The sequence below is a fragment of the Colias philodice genome, chromosome 12 (genome assembly GCF_061535455.1).
Source record: "Colias philodice isolate Cphi_HAF_F1 chromosome 12, ilColPhil1 Martin Lab GWU primary, whole genome shotgun sequence".
NCBI classification, from domain to species: Eukaryota; Metazoa; Arthropoda; class Insecta; order Lepidoptera; family Pieridae; genus Colias; species Colias philodice.
The window spans coordinates 3,137,276-3,162,552 of record NC_143097.1 but is presented as its reverse complement, the minus strand read 5'-3'; the positions used below and the strand labels follow the sequence as shown (position 1 = coordinate 3,162,552).

The 25,277-nt window shown below is 32.7% G+C and overlaps 2 protein-coding genes across 4 annotated transcripts in view; both read left to right on the top strand.

Moving 5' to 3' along the window:
* The first annotated feature begins 894 nt into the window (after positions 1-894).
* Positions 895-25,277, top strand: part of Eip63E (cyclin dependent kinase Eip63E) — an 81,134-nt gene continuing 56,751 nt past the window's right edge. Inside the window, exon 1 of one of the 2 annotated variants that reach the window (XM_089701347.1) lies at positions 895-1,111. In XM_089701347.1, coding sequence (XP_089557473.1) covers positions 1,045-1,111 — 67 coding nt within the window. In that variant the 5' untranslated portion in view covers positions 895-1,044. Of the gene's footprint in view, positions 1,112-10,412; positions 10,828-25,277 lie in introns of those variants that run through there. The other variant, XM_089701348.1, reaches the window with a different exon arrangement.
* Positions 18,173-20,267, top strand: LOC149483855 (uncharacterized). Of its 2 annotated transcripts, XM_089702025.1 has the most exons (5): positions 18,173-18,642; positions 18,996-19,189; positions 19,343-19,534; positions 19,643-19,748; positions 19,954-20,267. In XM_089702025.1, exons 2-5 carry the CDS (start codon positions 19,001-19,003, stop codon positions 20,202-20,204), a joined length of 738 nt encoding a protein of 245 aa, XP_089558151.1. In that variant the 5' UTR covers positions 18,173-18,642; positions 18,996-19,000; the 3' UTR covers positions 20,205-20,267. The 2 variants fall into 2 exon arrangements, with proteins under 2 accessions (XP_089558151.1, XP_089558150.1); XM_089702024.1 differs by having other exon boundaries at positions 18,173-19,189.

Here is a 25,277-nt window from a genome sequence, read left to right as displayed (position 1 = left end):
GTTCTACAGGGGTCTTAGTACGCAATGATAAAAAGAAAAATGAAGGTGTGATCGCTGGTATCGGTGGTTTAGTCGCGTGGGCGTTAGCCGAACTCGTCGGAAAAATAGCGAAAGTCAAACGATTTGTAACACAAAAATTTTAGTATTTACCGATAGCCCATAAAAAAGAAGTAGGCGGTAGTGTCATGCCATACTTTTCCGGTGTGACTTACAGCCCGCCATACCGACGCGAATATGTTGATTTAAATAAAACAATTATTCAACCATTTGTACCAGGCTAACTTTTGCACAGGTAACCATCGTCGTGCAGCCATTTACGAAAATCGCCATGCCATACTTTTCGGACGATTCCAAATGGTCGCCATACCGCCGAAAATCTGCAAAAAAAATTTATTTCGCCAAACTTTTTGTACCAGTATTGCATTTGGATTTTTGGAGAGTATTTGATAAAATGTGACCATTATTATATTTGCCATACTTCTAGTAGGGGGAAAAAGTGCTGTCATACTTGAAAAATTAATTTAGTATTAATTTATATAAGTGAAGATTTCCAACACCTAGATCTTTGAAATTTTGTGTTTATATTCTTTGATCCTCAAACTTCCAGGAAAAATAAGTGCCATACTGTTACAAATCGTTTGACTTTCGCTATTTTCCGACGAGTTCGACTAACGCCCACGCGACTAAGCCGCCGGTACCAGCGTTCACACCATCATTTTTCTTTTTGTCATTGCGTATTAAGAACCCTGTAGAACCGCCATCCTGTTACAAATGACTCGAAATTTTGTGTCAGTATCTCCCGGTCTATTACTTTATTATAATTTTAGTAAATATCATCTGTTTTTAGTTCTTTTGTCAATGACGGAATCTATCTTTGTTCCATTTGTCTATGATTTCGTATTTACAATCGGAATGTAGAATGGCTACCGCGTTTTGCATTATTTGCGAATGTATCGGTAAAACAAAATAAAAATTTAGCATAATTATGCAGAATTCTGTTCGATGAGATCTACTCGTTAAAATAGTTTTGTGGACATTAATATAATGAATTGTGCTAGTGATAAAATACCCGGAGTGTCGTCTTCGCAATCATCAAAGAATGTCAAAGAAGGTAAGTTTGTGATTGTCAGATTTGTATTTTGTGTTCATGTTTTGGTTATAAAGTTAATCCTTCACAAACTATGTTAATACACTAGCATAACGACTAAACTTAGTATAAACTTTTTTTGAATAAGACTAAAACTAGTAAAACAAGTTTTTATACCGCTCCTAACAGAATCGGCTATTCTATCTTGCAAGTTGCAATGTTAATAGTTTACTCTAGGTCTCCCGTCTCGGTGAAGTAATTAAATTATTAAGGTTTGAGTGTTTTGTATAAACTCATAAAATTGAAATTGTTAAAAGAGACATAGTGTTTGATAATAATGTTTGAAAACAATCACTATTGAGACATAGGTATAAGGACTTATTTTTATATTATGAGAATATTGCTGCTATTATTATATCCATACCAGATTTTGAATCTTCGATCAGTGCTTCTTTATATAAATAAACAATTCTCATAGAGATTGATAAAAAAAATTACTCTTGATTCATCATAGAATAAACCATTTATCTCATTGTTTGTTTAAGTCCAGTATAGGAATATATCCATGGATGGATACTGGCGGGATAACATTCCCTATAGTTACTATGTATATTTCTATCAAATAATCTATATCTTTTGTTGTACATGTTATGTAATACTATCGGTTGATGTTAAACCTTGAATACAAATGCACTAACTATTTATTGCATGGATAAAATATATTCCCGTTATGTGATATTCTTCTGAAACAAACAACCAACAAACAGAGATTTACAAGATGTTTCGTTATTTGTTGTGGTTATAAGATATGTAAGTGACCACAAATGAGATGTATAGTTATAAAGATTTGGTATTATTCTTACAAAATGAATTTGAAATAGGTACCACCTATTTTTATTTGAATAAAATAATAATTCCTTTTCATAAGTATTAAATATCAGTACAAAACTAAATTATAAAAGAGTGCCGCGCGGTTTCACCCACATTACTCCGCTCCTGTTGGTCTTAACATGATGATATATAGCCTATATTACTTGTGGATAATGTAGCTTTCGAATGGTGAAAGAATTTTTAAAATCGGTCCAGTAGTTTATGAGCCTATTCATTACAACCAAACAAACAAACAAAGTTTTCCTCTTTATAATATTAGTGTAGATAACTTAGATTATTCAAGAAGCATGTGCATTTTAAGAACAGTTTCTTCAATAGAATACAAAATTAAATACCTTGACATTTTTCTAAAAGATTGTACTACAATTTTTGTAATAAAGTTAATAAATCCTAAGCCCCATATAAATTTTTGTTCTTGCTCATGTTCATACATAAATGGACAAATTATAATTCTGCCTGCGTTATCATGAAATAAATGCATTCAAAGGGTTTTTGATTGTGTCATGTAACATGTTACCTACTTATGATTTTTCCATACTAACTACTAAGAGACATTTCTAATTAAGTAAGAAAATTAATATCAACATATTGTGATAATGGAAAAACATAAGTATATCTAAAAAAATGACTAATTTTACTTGTGAGTCATACTGCTGACTATACTCAATATACATTTCTAACTACAATAATTATTTTGCGAAAGTTGCAAGTTAGTTTCACTTATTTAATCAGTCTATCAAAACTCCGTGTTTCGCGTTTGAAAATCGAGATCAAGTATGAACATCGCACTGATGCCGTCGGGTCAAGGCCGATCGATTCGCCAGTATTGAGTCTATCACGAATAAGAAAATCGATATCATTATGTATTTTATTTGCCTCAAGAACCACCCCACAGCACGGCCCATTAAAATTGAAGGGCTGTGTATATCTTGAAAATGTCACAGAATATCATTGAATGTATACCGGCTTAACGAGCCTGTAAGCTGACGGCTAAACGGATACATTTCTTTGATAAGAAACTTTCAGATCGCAGAATACGATAAGTCGTCAACGCACGAGATTTATAGCTGTCGCTTAATACATGAACGAGAAATGTTCTAGCGATTTTCATGAGTGTTGTTTCAAAAAGATGCGTGGCGTGTTGCGAATAGGGGCACGAGATAGAAACGGTAGAGTGCGTCGTTTATCATTTTTATTACTACCCAAAGAACTCGGATTTGTTCACTGGAAAGTGAAAATGAAGATTCATCGTCCAACATTTAAACAATGCCTCTCCATGTGCCTGTTTTGTTAATATTATTTAATCTGGAGAGCTGTTACAGTTTACGCAATGTTATATAATATAGCACTAAAGTACCAGCTATGAAGATGCGTTCAAGCTCCACATATAATATGTTTTATTCACGGTTCAGATAATGGCATTTGCTGGTCATTTGACCCATTTTTTTTTTTTGTAAATGTTTACACGCAAACGTGAACAACTATACTAAAACTACCTGCCCGAGCGTACCTGAATATTTTTTGCCCGACAGGTTGGCAGTTTTTGCGTTATCGTTATCCCGAATCTTGAAAATGTACTGAAACCTAAGTTTTATATTTTGCAATATTGTCGAGATCATCTTTAAATATGCCATCATTTCCTGAGAAATTTTTTCTTGTTATAAAATGTTTTACAGTAAACAAAATCTTGCGTTTATATGTGCTTTTAGAATTAAGAGCAGCTGTGATTTTAATTTTGAGAAATTTCCTCTTTCAAAAACTTAATGTTAATACATATCTAGTAAATATGATAATTCTCACAATTACTTAACAGAATCAAAGCAAAGCCTCCGTAGAATAGACAATTGTTACTGTTTAGAAATGTTGCAATATTTAGGGCTTCTAACTGAATTTTTCTACGAGTACAAAATTAGAAGGTTATTACTAGATATTAATAAATTATAATTCACATTGCAGCTTGTTTATTATTAGTTCTGCGTATTACGCATTAAGCTGGCCTGTGTATCGATATCGCATGCAATATTATGTCAGTGATCACTATTTATATAATTCGTATGGTCATTGGTTATTGCGTAACAACGATAATTATAAAATGTATTTATAACTGTGAGAATCGTAAAAAGCTCAATACTATAGTCGATTTCTGTACATATAAAGATCTTCTGAATTTTATTGCCTTTTTTCGAAAATATAATGCTTGGTTTTATAAGAGCTGTAGAGCTTAATCCTCCTCAATGTAAAAAACAAACACACAATCCGTAATAAGTAATTGAATAGTTTCGTAAAATCCATTCCTGAAAATTTTTGCACAATGTTTTTATTCCATTACTAGAAAATGGGAAGCTACGTAATTCACTATATAGCGTGCCAGTCCGATATTATATTAACCAGGTAAGTGACCCGTGGTGTCCTCTCAAATGCCAGAGGTGAACATTGCGATAAAAGATTACACTTTACCCGCCTGTGTCACAGAGTATCGGGAAATTGTTTCAATTGGGAGGAGTTTTAGATTGTAGAGCGTGAAGATTATTGTATGAATGAATGAGAAACTTTAAAGAGAGACGAAATAATGTAGAGTTTCATCGCTTCTGAGCGATTTATATAATATTATTGTACTTCATAGATAGAGCACGAAAATAAACTTATGGACTGGGTTTGTGGGTTGATAGGTATTATTAAAATATTGATGGTATGTTTTACATATTATTTATTCGTGTCACTTTCACAGAAATTAAGCTTTCCATGAAAGTGCTGATACACTGAAGTTGATGAAATAGAAAACCTACGAAAATATCACAGAATGTTTTACTCCAAATTAGATTCTGTTCTATTTCCAGTGCCATTGGTATATTTAGATTTCAAATGTCAAGCGTTCAAACGTATTCACTATATTATAAAAATCCAAATAATCAATGCTAATAGTGAACCAAATAAATAACCAAAATAGATATTTATTTATAGCTATTACTGCTTATCGGTAATAATGCTAATGAATTCTTCGTGATCAGTTATTTTTATACTTTTAAGCAAGATCTTTATATATATGTATCTAATTTCTTTTACTAAATATAGAATAGAATAAAGATCATTACGCCAGCGCATATTTGGAGCTAGTATAAGAAATGTGATTATTTGACTTAAAGTTAATTCTGTCTCTGTAATTTCACAGTGAAAATGTGTAATATTGTCACAAAAGTAAGGCACTAATTGCGGTTTCATTAATTATTATGAATAATTCATTACGCTTTGAATTATAACATTAATATTCCAAAGATAATAGCGTCTAAGCGGCAATTACGAGCGGAGCGTGCATACGGTAACGAATGTATTGATGCGTCGAGCGTAGAGAGAGGTGTATTCATGAAAGGCCGGAGTGCTCCGGGTGCCGTCTGACACAATTCCGGGCGCCGGCGCGGCGAGTTGGGAGACTGCAACCCGGCCAGACGACACGCGGTCATCAGGACGAGCGCTCCCGCCGCACTGAACCCGTGTTTTGCTCCCGCGAACTTATATTTGCGAAAATTCAAAATTCGAACACCGATTCTCGTTTATGTCTCTGTATCTCTATCGGCGTCCATTGTTCGAACAAACAATACGACGTGCGTAATCCCGCTTCCGGTATTGGATTATTGAAACGATTGTATTCGAACGTACTGACGAAAGTTCCCTATTAGACGTTATCGAGGCTACAGTGACGTTTATGGACCTTTGTTTACAGACTGTGATATTGAGTAAATTCATCTTTATTGCACATTCACGCAGAGTCTAATTGAGTCGAAAGAAAGTTGTAACGTTTACTGCTATCGCGCGCCAGTGTCTATAAAAGCCGTCAAACTGTATTCCTTCGAGAACTTCAAGGTTTATGAATACGATGACGATAGGACTTGCAATGGACATGAGGATAGGTTTGATACGAATAAAAAAAGTGAGTTTTCATTTTTTATAAAATTTTATTAAATGTTTTCTTTCGATATTTTTTTACATTCAGTTATGCTTGTTGTGGCTTTTTCTTTTGCTATCAATATTATTTGCATCAGGTAGATATTATAATAATACAAAAGGTAGGAAGATTAATGTTATTCTAATAATTTACGTGCCCAAATTGGACAACCTTAGATAACATTGCTGATAAAGGTGTAATTACAATTTTGATATGACTATCACTATGCAATACGTTTTAATCACGATGCAATTTATCGACGAATGATTGGAATGCCCATGAGACGGTAAATGTATAGTTTCTATGAATTAAGTATATTTATATTTCTATTTAATAATGAACTATGTGTGCCTTCTGCTCAATAAAATATCTAGTAAGTAACACTCCACATAAGTAAACCGTCAAGACAAATTTTTAATTTCGTATATAAAGAATTAGTTACAGCATTTCAGTTGTAATAAATAGACTTTAACACGCCAACTAAAGATATAATAAAAATTAAAAAGTAATAAAAGTTAAAACTTGTAAGTACAGAAAAGCGCATGTAACGATTTATGCAACAATTTAATTAAACAATTACGAGACGCCTGTGAAATTGGAAGATATCTTCCTTGCGCTGAACAAAGGAAAGGAAATCGGATTTGTATCGTTTGTAAGATGTTATATAGTCGACGTTAATTAAGATATAGTATGAGACGTGTATCAGCTTGTATTGTAGATGCTTCATTATTGTTTTACGTGGTTTTGATAGCTTTGTATTGTGTTATTTTGTGTGTATGTAAGACGATTAAAAGGTTCGGTTCCAATGTTACATAATATAGCATCAGACTCAATTGGTTTATCCTGTATTTCACGAGATTTTTCAAGTAGGAGGTAATTTGTGCAACAAAAGCTTTTGCACGATTCGATAAACTATTTTCCATATCAAGTTATTTGTCTTTTAATTTAAAGAAATTCTATTTATTACGCCTGCAACGACGTCATGCTGAATGTTAGCTGTTTAAAAACTTAAAATACTGAATGCTAATTTCAAACCGTCTTTAAAGCGACTAACTATGACTTTGCAAATGTTTTGTTAAAATTATCGAAAATTTGCATCAAGGAAAACCTTGCGTGATATTCCGCATATATTGGCGATACAATAACAGGGCATAATACACGTTATCAATACGAGGTATTTATTGATTGGAACACAAGCATGTCGTGCTCCTAGAAGTCGCCTCATGAAAATTTAATGATAACATGAATTGTATGAATAGTGTACAATCGATAAATGAGCGGTCGTGATGCACAGACATCGGTGACACACATTCGAAGATGTGGGCTAGTGTTGTGTTTGTTTTGATGTAAAGACGGTATTATACAATGGATGTGGGAGGTATTATTGCGATGTATCTTAGGTGTTAGTGATTATGTATGAGCGTTCGTCGTTCGGAGCCGTTTCGTAAATTGCTTTTTTTGTAGTTTTGCTGGATGTGTTTTGCTATTGTATGTTTGTGAGTGTTGTTGCGAAATTAAAACTAAAACTATTTTCTATACTGTCGTATGTGGTAGGTTGAGAAAAGTACATATACGGGATAAATTTAAATACTAAAAGTTTCTAGAGAAAAATATGCGTAGGTAGATGTTAGTACGAAAGTCGAATCTATTCTCAGTATCAATTATTTTAGTATTAAAATTATTGACGCATTATTTATTTAGTCTACTCAGCGCTATCCAAACTGTAAATATACATATAGAAATAATATTAGAATGTGCCAGTTAGAGGTCATTAATATTTTATAAATCTTTAAAATTATTCGTCACAATTTTGGATAACAATGCAACTTGCATATTAACTAATTATAAACTACTATCGACCATGACTCAATATTTACGATAGCCCCCCGTTTCCTCATTTATTTAACGATCACGTGGCCATGTAATGAACGTCCTTTAACCTCTGGTGTGATAAGTTGAAATAATAACAACGGTATAATTCAACCACAATAGTATGCCCAAGGATATTTAAAAGGAGATAGGTTAGGTACGTTGCTTTCACTGTCTTTGTTCCGAGAATCAGAGTTTAATACAAAACATTTCTAAGTGCAGGAAGAGATAGGAAAGTAAAAAAATAAAAGGTACCTAAGTATATGACCTCACGAATAACAGTGGTCAGACGTAGATAAAAAAAAATATTCAACACGCGTTTTGTGTTGGTTGCAGAGCAACCTAATTTAGATATCATTGATTCATAGAATAAGGCGATTCATTTCGTACTTGAATATGAAATTCGTGAGGTTTTATTGGCGCCCAAGAGGTGAACTTTTTTAGTATCTGTAATTGGATTCAAGAGTTGTGACGTCTTATATGGTCATAAGTTATGATTTATTGCTGTGATCGCGAATTTCGTATGATCGAAGACTATCGGTATTTGGTTTGGGAGTCAGAAACTATAGCTATGATAATAGTAAGCTTTACAAAATTATGGAATTTTACCGTCTGTAGATACTATTGTGTAATAAACAGTTTATGACGAAACTTACCTAACGCTTTAATAACTGACTAGTTATTTAATTAATAAATTGCTCTATTATTGCGTGTGTTAAATTTTGTAAAAAAACAACGTCTATAGCGATTTTAAAAGAAGTTTGCGGTTGTCTTTGATATTTGATATACCTATGTAATATATCAACGTGGGGCTATAAGTATGTGAAACCTTGCCATATTAAACATATTTATTTCCTTGTTCATGACTTCAAAATATCATGTATCATTTGTATAATTTGCAATATTAAGGATAAATGATTAAAAAACAGTACCCTTTTAAATTTCATACTAAATTAGTATTACAGAATAGTTAATAGTGGTAGGTAGTAGTATGTAATTTGTTAACATTAGGTATATCTATCTACGGAATATGTTCTGTATAATAGATAGGTAAAAACTAAAAACTTACAACTGTTTATTAATCTGCAGGTTCTCAATTCTCATTGTATGTCTTATTGCCAGCCTTGACCTTTGGTCTTTTAATTTTGATAAAATTGTGGCCAGAATGATATTATAAAAAGAAATTAGATAGAGATTTTATTTATAGTAAGATTACGCTGTCTGGCGAAGATGTATTAATATTCCTTTCAAATTATTTTTTCATGAACAGCTTTAGGCTTTATTCAAAAAGGTAATGAATTTCTCTTAAATTCGTTTGAAAAACTGTCTTTTATATTCCCTACATATAAAAGATTTGCGACCAAAATAATATGACGCAAATGCTGAAACAAACTTTTCATACATATATTTATATTCTCTGACAGAATTCGCTTCTAAAAGCTCGGTGTTTTATTTTGTTTCACAGCCGTTCCAATATCGTATGTGTTTTATGCTCCACTATGCCGGAATTATTAATATATGTTGGTAACTACCGCCAAATATTTGATACAATTCTTTTTTTGGTAAAATGTAAACATATGTAGAGGATTATGTTTATTTCACAAAGATTAGTAATGTCACGGTATAAAGTGGTTACGTGATGATACAATACCAATTTAAGGTAGTAAAATTAACAGTTAAATTGAAATTGAAAATTAACATACTTATTAAGAAAAAATAATAAACGCATTACATAACAACATCAGTGCAACTATTTAATTATTTATTACAAAACAGACTACGTAGTTGTTTGAAATATCTCCTGAAATAAAAAAAACGATTGCTCATTTTCTTGTAGGTATGATTCTCATGTTTTTTCTCTAGAGAAAAAGTTCTTAAAGTTTAATAAACTAGAACACACTCGGATATTGATGCAGATCGGATATTACAGTCTACAGACAATACCAACAAAACGTAGTACTAGTATTATCAAACAACCTAATGCTTCATGCGTTTTATCGGTCTACGTATTGATTCCTGTGATACGAGAGTTAATAAAACAACGAAAGTGACTTGCGTAAAACAAAACACTCGTACATTGTTATGAATTTGTATCAATTAATTTGAACTGGAAGCTTAGCCCAAACATTTCTGATAACAGCGGCCCGTCATACATTTGTTTATGTTATCTCGCGGTACAATAGTGAAATACGTGTAGAATATTGATATCGTTTATTTTGAATAGAAGTACATAATAGCAGCTACAATATCCTAGGTGTATTGTTAATTATATGTTGACTTCTATAACCTACTTTTGAGACAACTTCATTCATTTTGTTGTGTTTTTGATTCATTTTGTTGAAATGTAAAAGACGTAGATAATAGTGGTACGTCCTTTCTAACATCTAAGACAATAATTGTTTTGTCACAGTACGATTGCTCATCTATTATGTCGTCTGGGTTTTCCAAATGGTGACTGGCGTACGTTTTGTCGCTATCTGGATTTAGTTATTCAATAGAATCATAAATCGTTATAGCCTGTGCGCAAGTTATAACCCCAGTAACCAGTCAAGTAACTGCATTGCTAAGTAACCGAGCAAGTGCGCTGTCTTCGTAGATAAAGATTGGTGAACGGCGAGCGCAATGCTTGGCCGCCTGCATACTTCGCGCCCAGTCTGCCTCTGCGCTTCGTCGAGAGAGGGCGGCGCGCGCGCAGCTATATTAAAAAAAAATATCTAGGTCGCGCTCATGTGATAGTTCACATTTCTCTCACTCATGAGAAAAGTGCACGGTGACCACACCACGTAAATCCTAACGGTTTTATCCAATCTACAGTTTTAGCGCATGTGCGATGACAGAAATCTGAAGTGTTTAAAACAACGGGTTTATCTATGTGGGCTACGTGATATTATTGTGGAGTGTTGAAGTTTTGTGTTAATAAAACGCGGATATATCGTCCGCGGGTGTTTCTTCGAATCGCTGAATTGATTTTTGTGAATGAGTCAGCTAACGGGCGTCGGGATTGTTAACTTCGTCAACGTCCTGCCCACGATCTCGGAAGGTATTGTTGATCACTTGCTCTATTCTCAGTCTATTATGTATATCTTAACACAATGGTATTCCTTAATAAGTTACTTTATTGTAGGGACGAAATGACGTCAATGCAAGGATTCTATGACGTCATTGGCAATCTTTACAGGATTAACATTTGCTTTTTCTTGAAAAGTATAAACTCCTAAATAAAATCCCTTTTGTTATTTATTTGAAAACGAAATGTACATTTTATCATTGAAAATGGGCTTCAAATCAATCGTGGTAAACAAAAAATGAAAAAATATTTTCAAAACAAAGATCGAGTGTTTCGTTTGTTATGACTTAATACGTAAACACCGTCAAGCGTTTTCAATCCAATTCACGTCTCGTTTAAACCCAATTTTCCTGCTTTCATTCCTTATTAAACTTCAGACTGTTGCATACACATTTTGATTAAAGTTTTCGCTGCCCTTCCGTGCACTTACGGTGTTTCATACGCTCGCCTCGCATTTCATCTTGTTACGGAGTATACTTGCATGAATTATGAAGGTTTGTTTACATAACTTGGCTGTTACGCCCACAGTATCTTGAATTGTGTAAAATTAATCCAGTATGTTCATATTTAACGTAGGCGATAAAAGTGTTATAAACGTCACTATGGTTATAATTGGCTCGTGCATTCGCGTATCAGAACAACACAGTGTACCTACGCAAGCTTTCACAATAAAACCCCTTGAATGTATTTTTAAATCCTTGCACATATTCCGCATCCCTCGTAAATATCTTGAAATGCTTTGTTGTTTCGCAGTGGATTTGAAAATTGCATTTAATGCTCCGTAATTACTATGCTACCTTTGAATATTGCTTCGTCTGTTCTTTGCAATTTAATACAAATAGAACGAGCTCAAAAGGAAGGTTGTTTTTACAAATGTTACGTTACAGTAAGCTAGAACAAAACACGTATTGCATAAAGGCCACTTTTTATTGTATTTTTTAGGACCGAGTTAAATACGGGTTTAAAATTTAACGATTTAATGAGGAATGTTAAACGACATTATGTTTTCATTTAACTTAGGCTACTGTTTATTTTTATGCTCATATTATTACAGATTTATAGTACCATATCTCTATTTAGAAGATTTACGTGCTATTGAAGCTGATGATAACTACAGAATATCTCAATTATTATTATCAAAAAACTTTTCTTGGTTAAACTTAAGTTTGCTATTTTGATTTTTCAATACAATTGGACCATAGAGACAATTTCACGATGGGTACAATATTTAAAAACATGTGGGTCTCTCATCTCTGAGATGCAGATAAAGTGGTCTTAGAATATTATTACTTTTTCAGCCACAACTAAGGTTTTATGTTTCTTTTATGTGTTTTAAATTTTTAGTGCAATAAAACTTTGACATTCACAGAAGCTATGTAATAAAAATGTCGAACGAAATGTCTTCGTGTGTTACTCCTGTGTTACTATAACACATTTGATTTGATGATTTCTAGTAATGCCGCGTGTATCGCAGATAACCGAACATTTTAGGCAAAATACGTACATACAGAGTATAATACACGACTTCATCTTTATTTGTAAATTCTGCATTAACTAATATATCAGATTATTGTGGAAGGTTGTTGATTCATGTGACAAATAATTTTGTAGAAGTTATTGATAAAGCATACACGTAAAATTCGAGTAAGCAATTCCATAGCTGATATAAAACTCGATAAAAATACAAATAACTCAACCAGGAACAGTGGTACGTGTCGATGTTTCCTCGTCTTTGTGATGCGTCTTTATATCAAGTACTTCCGTTCATTCCTTTTTAAGTACTCTTGTCATTTACATCACGTACAACGCGTTTGACAAGGTGTGGATTCAATAATATACGAGTAGATGGGTATATGGAAGAGTATTATTTGTGCTTTGATAAATTTATTCACGAGGACTGGTTGGTCTTAAAAGGTAGTGGAAATTAGTTGTGTCAAATATAAATTAAACGTAATTGCGGACAGTGTTACGATAAAACTGTAAAATAAATGAATAAATTTAATGTATATTTCGTAATTGAGTATTTTGAAAATGGTATTAAATATTTTAACTTTTTATTACGAAAACAATTAAATTGTTCAGAATTTGCCTTCTAGAATTGTTTATAACTAACGTAACGAATTTTTCTCATCTAAAACAAATCCACTCGCACAATAATAATAAAACGAGTACCTAACTAAACAAATATTAAAAATCCTACATCTACATACAATAGGTCCTTCGAGCCGGATTTGTCAACCACATGCTTTAAACATCGGATGCTCGAAATGAGGCAGGTGCGTTCGAGATCACATCACTGCCTCACAACTTGTAATCATCGTCACATCGTAAGGATGTTTTATGTGCATCGATAATCAATACATCATAATAAAATCGATATTTGATATTAGGGTATTAAATTTCATGTAGGTGTAAGTCTTGAAATATTATCACGCTTTAAATTGATTGATTTTCGTGCTTAGAAGGACGCGTATGTTTATTTATGTTTGTCATATTTCTGTGTCGTAACCTACCTAGATAAATACCTATACTTAAAAAAAAAGACGGGTTGCACTCCGGGAGTGCTGGCAGAAGTGAAAACTTGAGTATTAACGTTGAGCATGTTTGATATTTTGGAATGGTATCCGTCTTACGCTTTTTCGATCAGGTCACGTGTCCTGACGCGAGTTTAAGATTTTATACCCATTACAGAAAAAGTGCTCAACGCCGCTAAAGAAGTTTTCACTTCAATAAAACGCATTTTTATCGCGCTTAATGAATAATAAAACATCGTTTTTTCTAGTTCTACATACCTAGTTCCGAATATGCATCGTCACGGTATACACAATTAGGTAATTAACAAGTTTTTTTTTGACCAGATTTTTTATAATACAATTATGTTGAAAACTACAAGTAATGTTCATATTAAAACGCACACATCACTAGCTTTTTTATCATAACTATACTGAAAACTACAAGTAATGTTCATATAAAAGCACTTTAACGTACGATATACATATCGATAGAATACATATTTGGGCATCCCTAACTGTTCACAGATGGCCGACAATCGCAGACGCAGGTGATCACAGAGGTCGTTGTCCGACCGGATGTGAATGATTAATATAATAAATGCAATCGCTAACCCGGTTTTTCTAGACCAGACGTATTGTTCACCAAAACTAAAAATATTTAGGCTATCTGAGAATCTAGATATATATATTTGTGTTTTCTGTGTGTGTGTGTAAAAACAGCCTATTTTCAACATATACGATTTACACATATCCCTTATTAGTATTATCGTTAAATCACTAATTACAGTATTTATTTCAGTCAGTGTAGAATCGTTTTTCTTTGAATTTCACCAAGGCAAGACTGCAATCCCTTAATAAATTGAGTCGTTAGATAATTTGCTACCCTAAATGGTTAAGCCCTTAAATTAATGATTGGAATTAAATGGATGCCAAGTTTTTACCTTGAAACATCAAGTAGTCACATATATATTAGCAATCAAGTAGAGGAAGTAGTTTCAAGCAATTATAGGCAATTTTCAAGATGGCAAAAACTTGTTCAGATACGAGTTGCATCCGTATTTCTATCTTTGTTAATGTACGATAATTATATGTCCAGTTTAATTTATCTCAAGTAAAATCTTGTAATTATTATTTATAAATAAACTGTAAAGTAATTCCTCAGCAAATTGCTGTTTATACTTTGTGTCTTTTACTTTTTGTAATATTTAGAATTGTGAGCGTGGAACTTGAGTTTGTTTCGTTTATCTCTAGTTGTTTGAGCATATTACTGAAAGTTAAATAAAGTTCGTTAAACATTGCATAGTATATTACTACACGGTACTATGTTGATATTTTACATTCTAGTATGCTAATGGTAGTCCAAAGAGAAACCCAGACGCTTGAACGAGCACAGTCATGCTACGCTTCAACAATCAACATCCAATAACATGGATAGTGGTTACCAATCTATGCTTTGTTAATGTATAGATCTACCTATGAAGTCACGATAATACTTCATAGTTTGATCGTATACGTTGAAATAATACTGTTTTACGGTAATCGATGTATAGAGTTTTATGGGCCAAGTCATCATTACGGACAACTTTATAAGTAAATGAGAGACTTGGATCTAAGTGGTAATTGTGGAACTACGATTTTTCAATTGTTTTGAACTGAACATGAAAAGCAACTTACGCAATGTAAAACATTATCAAATATAATAAAATTTCTATTATTCACTCTTGATGCAGTCAATATTTTATAAGCTAGCGTTTTGTGACGATTAATAACAAATTTAACATTTAAAACCGTTTGCCCAGAATATGAAATTTGCATAATAGAATAGCTTCGCCAGCGTCCTATCTAATTTATGTTCTGAATATGAAGCGGCTCTGAATATATTATAAGGAATACGTATTTAATGTAAGCTTGACCACGGTTTAAAATATTGCCGCAGCACAGTTTATGGACAGCTTTTCCTTGTTATTGAAATAATATGGAGTGTTAATTTTTGTTGAACTCAATTTCTACAAAGCTTCACTTTTCCTTTCATATACATAATGTGCATATTCAAATATGATCCAAAGAAATTATGTTGCTTTTGTAGGTATTAAATAAAGAAAACAATACATAATCTGTTTCTATCGTTGCATATTGCTTATATTAAATTTTAATTCGAATAAATTCATTACAACTGCGCTAGTTTCTAAAAAAATTAATGTGAATGTGAAATGTGAATTATTTGTCGCGCTTTCTTGCTTTTATTAGCCGCTTATTTGTTTCCATTCTAGTTTCTTTTAGGAAACCGTTATGTTAGTTACACTTGCAATTACAGTTTACACGTGCCGCGTACCTATTTAACATCTTCATTTGAAGGTTAATTAAAAATATTCGTTTTGATACAATTTCTGTTTATTTATTATTTAAATATGAAATGTAAACAAATTCTTTACGTTGAATACGTAACCCGTTGGTTTGGTGCGTCAAGTTAAAATAATTGTGAAAATAACGAAACAACATTTTGGTGTTGTATTTTGAAATGTAGGTTCAACAAGAAGTCACAATACAAAACATAGAAATGGTTTTGATAGCCACAATTTTTGTGTGGCCCTTTTTACTGGTATTATTAGACATTTGTTGTACTATGAATTTATTGACCTGCAAGTATACTATACAACAATTGTCACAACATAACCTTAAAAATACCACTGCAGGACACTGATACAACAATATACAAAACGTAGGTAATCGCATCGAATAAAAAAGCATTGTTCTGTTAATAGCTATCAACGTATGCACCGCTGTGCATATCCGAGTCGGCATTAACATCACAATAGGTGGCATTGTGCGGACGGTCGCAGGTTCGAGGTCGCGTCAATCCACTCGCACAGCTTTTGTGCTGACGCCACAAAGTACGAATCCTACGAGTACTGGGTACCTTGTTGTCTTAGCAGTATTGTATCCAGTGCGGGAACGTGATGGCGCTAGACGAGCTGCATAGCGCTGTCTTTATTCCACACTGGAAATACTGCTACTTTAAGATATGGTACGGGGGTGCACTTGCTCCTTGTAGGGGTGAAACCTTTTTTAAAATACATGAGTGCGTTGCTTCTTGCCTGGCTTTTAGTAGGACAGTGTGTTTGTCGATTTTTGTACTGGTTGGTTGTTTTCTAGGTAATTGATTTTTATGGCCAAGTAAGAATAAATATGAAATGATATAAAGGAAATTGTATTTAGGAATGGAATCGCGAAAATACCCTCATATTATAATGTGTTAAAAATTCAAACCACAATCTAAACAGAGTTAAGCGACATAGCAAGTTAATGGGACACGAAATAAAATCGTGTTCTTGTATCTTGTATTAATTGGATTTTGTGAGGAATGTTTTGCAGATAGTGTTTTAAACAGTTGAATTCATTAATAATAATTTGCGTATTATCTAGTGTTATCAATTCCTACTTACTCTAGATATTTATGACTGATATGTGGACGCGATCTTAATAGATAAAGAAATTTGAAATTGTTACAGTAATATTTCTATGGTCATAATATAACCGACAATCATATTTAATTAAATACATTCGGTATGAATATCAGTTACACAATAACTAAGTGTATCGTTTAGCAGATTTACGCGAACATATTTTTCAATTTACACAACTATTATCACGTATTTACAATGTTTATATTTTATATTATACGTATAAAAAGTCGTAATCATTAAGCTTGTGACCACCTTGTGACCGACCATCGATTATTCGAATGGAAACGTTTGACGTAAAATGTATAATCGTCTGGTCATTAATATTCGTAGCGCGTTTCAAAGGCATTAATTCTGTTCTTCTTGTCGTAATGTTTTTTTAGTTGTCTTTGTTATAGACGACGCCAATGGTCCGCCAGCCACTTTACCTATTGTTCCTTCGCTTGCCCTCAATGGGTCGCAATTTGAATAAATGTATCACAATTTGACGCTTTGCCTGCCTTGCAGCGTTGAAAGCCTCCAAATGTTACAGAATTACTATTTGCGTTAGGCATTTGAACATCTGTGGAGATATGAACACATGTTGACTCGGATACGTAACTAAGTTTGGCTTTAGTGATGCTTTGAGACACTAATGTTTTTAGGTGTAGATGCGTTTGTAACAATATCTACATGATGTAATAATTGTGTATCTATTGCGTAGTAAAGATAGATAAAAAAATCGTGCCGATACTAATAATTCCATCGTTTCATATTAAGGTACAAATTTAGTTGCCATTACTATTATATATTTTAAGAAAACAATCATTTATTCTGAAAAACATTCGTGATTTAATGAATTTGCAGTAATCCAATCCAACCCGACCATTAACAATCCTTTCCGAGCTTCTTTAGATTCTCAAGAACTTGAAGATTTAACTTATTTAACTGAAAGAATAGTAAAATACATAACTGATGACAGTAACCTTTATTCCAATGTTCCTTTATCATTATTAGTATTACTATATTTGCGCACTAGCTAACTGTTATAATAAACAATCTATATCTAGCACACCCTTACATTTATCGTTGATAACATCAATACCGGCGGATAGTTTACAAACGCATTGTTTACATACCCGATAACGTCCACATTATAATTAATATGATAATGTGTGACCCAAATGCGGTAAATTTATCTTGCAAATTGGAGACGTTCATCAATTCTCGCCTTTTGACGTGTTGCTAAGCGCTCAGTTGCTAATGAAGGCAGTTACGGCGGATGAAGCTGCAGGCTTACTCTTCAACCTAATTTCAATTCCAATCTAAGACCAATCCGATCCCAATGTTAATTTTGCAGTCACGTGATTTCGTACTCTTGAAAACAATCTGACAACATTGGATTGAAATTGGGATTGCCCCGCGATTATTTGTTACGCGTGAAGTTAGCTATGAGACGGGCCGCAATAGTGTCGTCTAACTCTTTACGATTAATCGGTAATAGGACTTTTAAATGCTTTATCCTTTAAAAAACAAGGCTAATAAATATTTCTGAGTTAAATAAATATTTAATTTTATTCTTTTTAACATATTCCATCTATTTGAGCGATAGAAAATGGTCAAAATCATAAAATCACGTTTGACGTTGGCTGTATGCGGGAGGATCGTTGCCTTTTCTGCAACCCAACGCAGACGCGCTCCAATTTCAAATATTCTAAACATATTCAAGTGGTTGAGAAGAGTGAACCTTATTTTAGTTGCGAGAGTTAGATATTTATAATTTTGAATTCATATTTAATTAGTTACTCAACTAATACGAGAGATTTACATAAGGGGTAAGTAAAAAAATATACTAGCTATATTATAAGTAAGTAATGTTTTATTATGGTTTTACTTAACTAAATAATGAGAACCAACTATTTTTGTTTTGTCGCTGTATATAATTACTATCCTAGGTTACTTTATAAAGATGATATTGACTTATAAAAACGATGAAGAAATTTTTGATTTTACGTATTTTGTAGATAATTATGCACAATTATATTTGTTATTATTTACGTTTGTAAATAAATGTGTGTTACACACAAACCTTTATTATACTAGTGTAGTTAAATTAATTTATTAAATATGAATAAAATACAATATTTTTATTTTGTTGCGAATAATTATAAAAGTTTTTCAATTTCAGTAAATATGTCCAATCGGCCAAGTTATGCTCAGTTAGAAGGTTTGGTGGAGTTTCTCGAAGAAAACCCGGGCATAGCTAGAGGAGTGCTTCGGACAGCGCACGGTAAATTGGAAACAAAGAGAAAATGGGAAACGTTAGCGAATACATTGAATTGTCTTGGAGGAGCAATTAAAAATGGACAAGGCTGGGCTAAGGTAATACTTGTTACTTTAAATATTAAATTGAATAATTTCATGAAAATTCAAACATGAAAGCAAGTCTCAAAGTCGAGCCTCAGATATTTTTAACAATTTATATAAACTGCATTTAAATCATTAACAATAAGATAAAAATTCATTTGTTTTCAGTATTGGGCTGAGAAGAAATGTGCTCTAAAAAAACATTGTGCAGATCTCTCGGCTTCAATGACACGTACTGGGGGAGGGACAGACAACCTAGCAGTGTTGTCTGCCCTAGACAATAGATTAGTGGCAGTAATGGGGGGACAAGAATTTGCGACGCGTGATACAATATTGACAGTCGACCCATTTCCTCAATCGGTAATATATTTAAATAAACGTACAATTTTGTAATAGAAATTTACATTACATTACATTTAGAATTCTCAATATTTAATAAATTTTATAATATTCTTTTCATTGTTTCAGTCTGCACCAGTAGTGGAAAACATTTTAATACCTGCAGAAAGTGCGGAAATGGATAGTTCCACAATTATAACGTCACACAATGAGGCAGTACAAGAATTACCCACGAGTAAATATTTGTAGTTTAGGAATTTTAAATTATTTTAAATATGCTCCATAAACCCATAGTCACTCAACCACAATTGGGATTTTTTGTTACAGCTCGAACATGTAACACTTCACTATTTTATTTTATTGACTTTTTTCTAAACATAAACAATTTGTAACATGATGTTTCAAGTGCTGATTTTACATTTTTTATGATTATATTTCAGTACCTGCGCCTGCGACGCCACTTCAAAGTACCCTTCCACAGCGACCCCGCCGACGCCGGTCCTCGATACAGAGAACGGTGGATATTGACATGCAGCAGATGACGGATATCGAAGCGCGGCGGGTTGAAGCCGAATTAATTACAGCGCAAGCATTAACCAAGTTGTCAGAGAGCGTTAGCAATATTGAAAATGCTTTGTTATCTATTGCTAATGCAATTTCAGAAGTTGCAAGAAAAATGCCCAGTCAATAACTTTTCAAGATTATATTATTATGTACTTATGTGTTGAAATATTTTTTTTTATTATTCTTTTTTTATTTGTTAGGTAATGTATCATTCTATTTTAATTGTTAATTTGTGTTATATTAGTAGAAAGTATAGAAATAAATACTATGATTAAATAAAAAAAGTTTATTCATCTCATTCATCATCACATGTCCAAACTTAGATTAACAACTTAATAGATTAATCATTTAAAAATAAGTTGAGTAGGTAACTTATAACTACCAAAGCTGAAAAAATACAATTTTATACCAAATAACTAAACATAACTAGAAAATTTATAACAAATAATATAAAACTTCCCTTGCTTTTAACCTACCTCCTACTTGCCCACAACTGCTGAACTAAAATATTTCGTTTTTCGATTCCTCGTCTTAGTTCAGCAGCTGCAGCTGTGCTGCTAGTTGATTCTTGAGAAGAGACATCAGGGCATTCATTACCACACTCTGCTGTATTCTCTACAAGATCAACACCTACTCTATTAATACATATGTTATGTAACACACAACATGCGTTGATAATTTTAGCTACTGTATCTGGATGGTAATGCAGCACTCTATGTTTGTGTAAGCAACGCCACCTATTTTTTAATATACCAATGGTACGTTCCACGGTATTCCTTGCAGAGCAGTGCAACTTAGTGTAGTGATGTTCTGGGGAGCCATCAGGAGCATCTAATATAGGTGTCATCATGTACTCCCTCTGTGCATATCCAGAATCACCTGAAATGTAAAACTATTTATCAAAATAGATTCAAAAATACAAAAATCCTACTATAAACTTATTTAAATAATTTACTTGCCTAGTAAATACACATTTTCTCCATTATTATTTAAAGTAATTAAATGTTGTTTAACGGGGTGCTGATTCCACACGAAACTATCATGCGATGCTCCTCCAAATGAAGCATCTACTGACAAGATTCTTAAATCTGCATCACTAATCTAAAAATACATATTAAATTAAAAACATGGACTTATAACAAATTGATTATTAAGTGAATTATTACTTACAATCATAACATTTCTTGAATGAAAATGTTTGCGATTAAAAAACCTTTCTTCATTATCTTTAGGTCTTATCATGGCTACATGAGTGCCATCAATACATCCAATAATACAGGGAATGTTAAATTTTTCATAAAATCTAGAAAATAAGTGCAACTTAATGAAACAATGCTTTATAGAAAACACAAAAAAAAAAACAGTTTTATAATCCAAGATAAAAGGTAGATAAAAATTAGGTATTTGTCTTTTGCATTACCTTCGTTTTATAGCATCTCTTTCCGGACGATTTTGAGGAAACTTAATCCATTTTTTTTGGATAACTGCATTGTTAAGAGCTGCCGTCACATCCCTTATACTGCGACTAACAGATTGTTGTGACATGAGAGTACCATACGTGCCTCCAACTAATTTTTGGTAACTCCCAGTCGCATAAAAAGACAATGCTACTAAAACCTGCAAAAATTATACAAGTCTAAAGCTTTTCTTATGTATATCACTATATAATATTATCAACATCAAAAAAGTCAATTATTAAAGAATTTAAAGACAATATAGTTACGTACCTTATATTTTGGTGCTATATCGCTTCTTCTTTTATCAGTTGGCATAAAAGGTTTGATTTCTTCATAAATTTCCCCAAATAAAACCTTACTTACTCTATAATTCGCTCTAAATTCTTCATCATTCATGGTAAACGCTTTATCCGTATATCGCATCATACGACGCTCATCTCGTCGTTGTTTTAATTGTTTTCTATGGGAATTACTCAAAATACTATAAATAACTGCTAACCGTGCCATATTATACACCAATAACTTATTAAAATCAATTAAAATAGTAAAACAATTCCTAAAAAGTTACACTTTTGCTATTGGAAAAATCACAATAGACAAGCAATCCGAACGCAATATCAACTCAATAGACCGCTGTCAAATAAACTCAAGAGTAGCATTTAGCGCACGGCATAGCCCGATCCCAATCCCACTTAGTTCTCGTAAGAAATACGCAATTTGAAACCAATGTGGCGCTAGCGTCGATCTCAAGAGTACGAAATGTTAAAATTCCGATGTATCGACATTGGAATTAAACTCGAGAGTAAGCCTGCTGTTCTCTTTATGTTCTCGTCTTTTTAAGTTACCATAATTATCAATGAATGGTAACCCGGGAACGTTACAAGCTTTCAATAGATCTAACGAGGGGCTGGGTTACTTGCGGGCACCTGTTACTAAGCAAAAAGAAAGAGGTGAATTTGTACTGCGAGTTAAAAGTGTTGGTATTTATCCAATTTTTATTAATTTCACGTATGGTAGGTTAGATTTTTTTCGAATTTTGGTTTGCAAAAGAAACGTAGAGCTCAAATATATTATCTTTAATATTTATTCTAAGTTGAATACCTATATGCAAATTTCCAAACATTAAAACAAATACCATCTTAAGGTCATTTAATAATTACTTGATAAAAGAAACAATTGAAGAGTACGGGTAAATATTGCTCAATAGGTACATAGATTAAATCGGAAAGATTACATATCAAACAAAAATGTGATAAAGAATATTATGAGATTTAATTTTGGGATTTTTGTATAATAAATGACATTACTAAATTCAGATTTCACTATTCATAATTCAATACCTAAATCGTTCTTACTTCGTTAAATGTAGACACAGATGTTCAATTCAGATCAAGTCACATTGATTTTACTGAAACGTGATTTTAAACAAAAAACTGTAACTTAACATTATGCCGTAGGGCGTAAACTTCATTAACCAACGAATAACGACGTAATTTGAGAAAAAAATACCACCGTCTCAAACCGTTTACTTAACAGTGTAATTAGGATTCATTTAAATGATGCTCCTGACCTCTAAATCGTATGCTATAATGAGTTGAACCCACACTAGTTAGAATTATACCTCATAAGGAGCTTCTCTCACTGTCTGAGTCATCACACATACGCTATTGTAGTTACTTCTCTAAGTATAAGTCTAGACATTGAAATGGTTTGCTTGTTTCCCATTTAAGAGGATAGCCATCACTTTGTAGGAGTTTTATAGGAACGTCGTAATGAAAATGGCCAATTTATTTCCATAGTAATGATCCAAATGCATACCATCTCCTAGAAACATTCCAGAAAATATCAATCTATCTATAAATTATATTTGTAAATAAATTCAGCCGCAGCTCTAACAATAATATTAAGAGTTGCTGAATTTCGATATGCCGTGGTGATGGAGGTTAGAATCTTGGCATCCATTCAAGTATCTACCAAGTTACGATTGCTACAGTAGGGCTAAACGTCTCAACGACAATAATATATTCGATGGATACTTATTAAAAAGAACAACATATATTTGAAAAGTAAAGGCCTTGTTCGAACAAATTTAGATAACCTTCAGTGCAGACGCTTTCAGTTTAAACTGTAATCAAAACTCATAGAGATGACGGTCTATTGAGTTTACGACTCCGTTCATTGGTGTAACTTTCTTGATTGCACAAATGCTCCAGACTGCACTTTAGCCTTTTACAATAACATTGCTATCTAGACTGTAGGTAATGGTTGCGGTCATCGATTTCAAAATAAGTACGCTGCTAATAAATGAATAGTTTTATTTGTTCTGTTTCATAGTAACACGAAAGTTAATGATCGTTACATCCTTGAAATGTTTCATGTTTCAGAACATACTTACTAAAGACATACTGCAGATGTTTTAACGGAGTCATTGTTTTGTTTTAAATGTAAATGGAAAATGTTTTGTATGCGGAGGTGGATAAATTATGTAATTATTTAAATGGATAATATGAAAGGTACTTTATGAAGACTATAAAATCAAAGTACATAATCGAGCTTTACTATATTATTGATCATAAATTTTACATGCTAAGTGATAGGAAAAACCAGATTTGTATGTAGATGCAATAGTTGGTGCCTGTATAGATAGATGGAATTTCATGCAGTCGGCGCGGGCGCAGCGGCGCAAGGTCGACGAACGACTTTCGCACATTCGACCCGCTCTAAGCCACTGGGACTATAACTCTGGCCGACTTACGTGTTACTCGATAGCTCTGCTATTGATTACTGGTTTGCGAGCAAATGCTATAGCAAAATACTCTGCGAGGCAGTAATGTAAGCGAAATTAGAGGTTCGTTCGCGGGAATTTGTTCTTCCTGGACAAAGCTGGTTGTATAACTTGTTTTTCGTCTTTGTTGAAGGAATAAAAGCTGCCTTTATTGTGGGATTAATTATAAAGCTTGATAGTTGTCGTAGTATTCCTCAAAGGCTCTTTTAATTAAATAATGACGTGTATTTTCAACACGTGACACTAATTTAACAAGAATTGAACATTTTCCTACTCGGTTGGTGATTGTTTGTAGAATTGAACAGTTGATGTCAAGCATTTTAAAGAAATGGAATGATTCACAATATAATGTTGATTAATTAATATTTTACTAATAATTGTTATGAATAATGGATCATTCTATTATTCATATCGTTACAAGAATCAGTGATGAACTGGATTTAATGTTATGTTTCATTTATTCAACATATATTTTAATGAAATGAAATGAAATGATTTATTTGTATGAATTGTGGTTACAAAGCAAAGTTATAATAAATTTCACGTCCGCACAATTCGCCAACAATTGGCATACAAATATTTAAATTTTATAATTTAAACTAATTCACGTGAGTTATTATTTAAGCAGTATATTATTTACATTAGATCATTTTACATTATAAATTATAATATAGCAATATGACAATTTGATTATTACATTCTATTACATTATAATTGATTTCTTACGTCAATTTTGTCAAGCTAGGTTAACATTTTTATTGTTTCGGTCATTATAATCTAAAAAATTCGTTTAAGGAATATAAACAGTGATTAATAAGCCACGCTTTTAATTTTTTGTGCATTAAATTTTTTGGTAGTTCCCTTATATGTTTTGGTATATGGTTAAAAATCTTTACACACATTACACTTGCATTCTTTTGGTAGAGTGCTGAACGGCAGTTAGGCATCATTAAACGTG

Excerpts from the sequence above, each read along its gene's own strand:
- LOC149483855 (XM_089702024.1), top strand. The coding sequence starts at position 18,935 with ATGAATAAAATACAATATTTTTATTTTGTTGCGAATAATTATAAAAGT. Across the intron at positions 19,535-19,642 it reads TCGACCCATTTCCTCAATCG|TCTGCACCAGTAGTGGAAAA; the intron begins GTAATATATTTA and ends TCATTGTTTCAG. Across the intron at positions 19,749-19,953 it reads AGTACAAGAATTACCCACGA|TACCTGCGCCTGCGACGCCA; the intron begins GTAAATATTTGT and ends ATTATATTTCAG.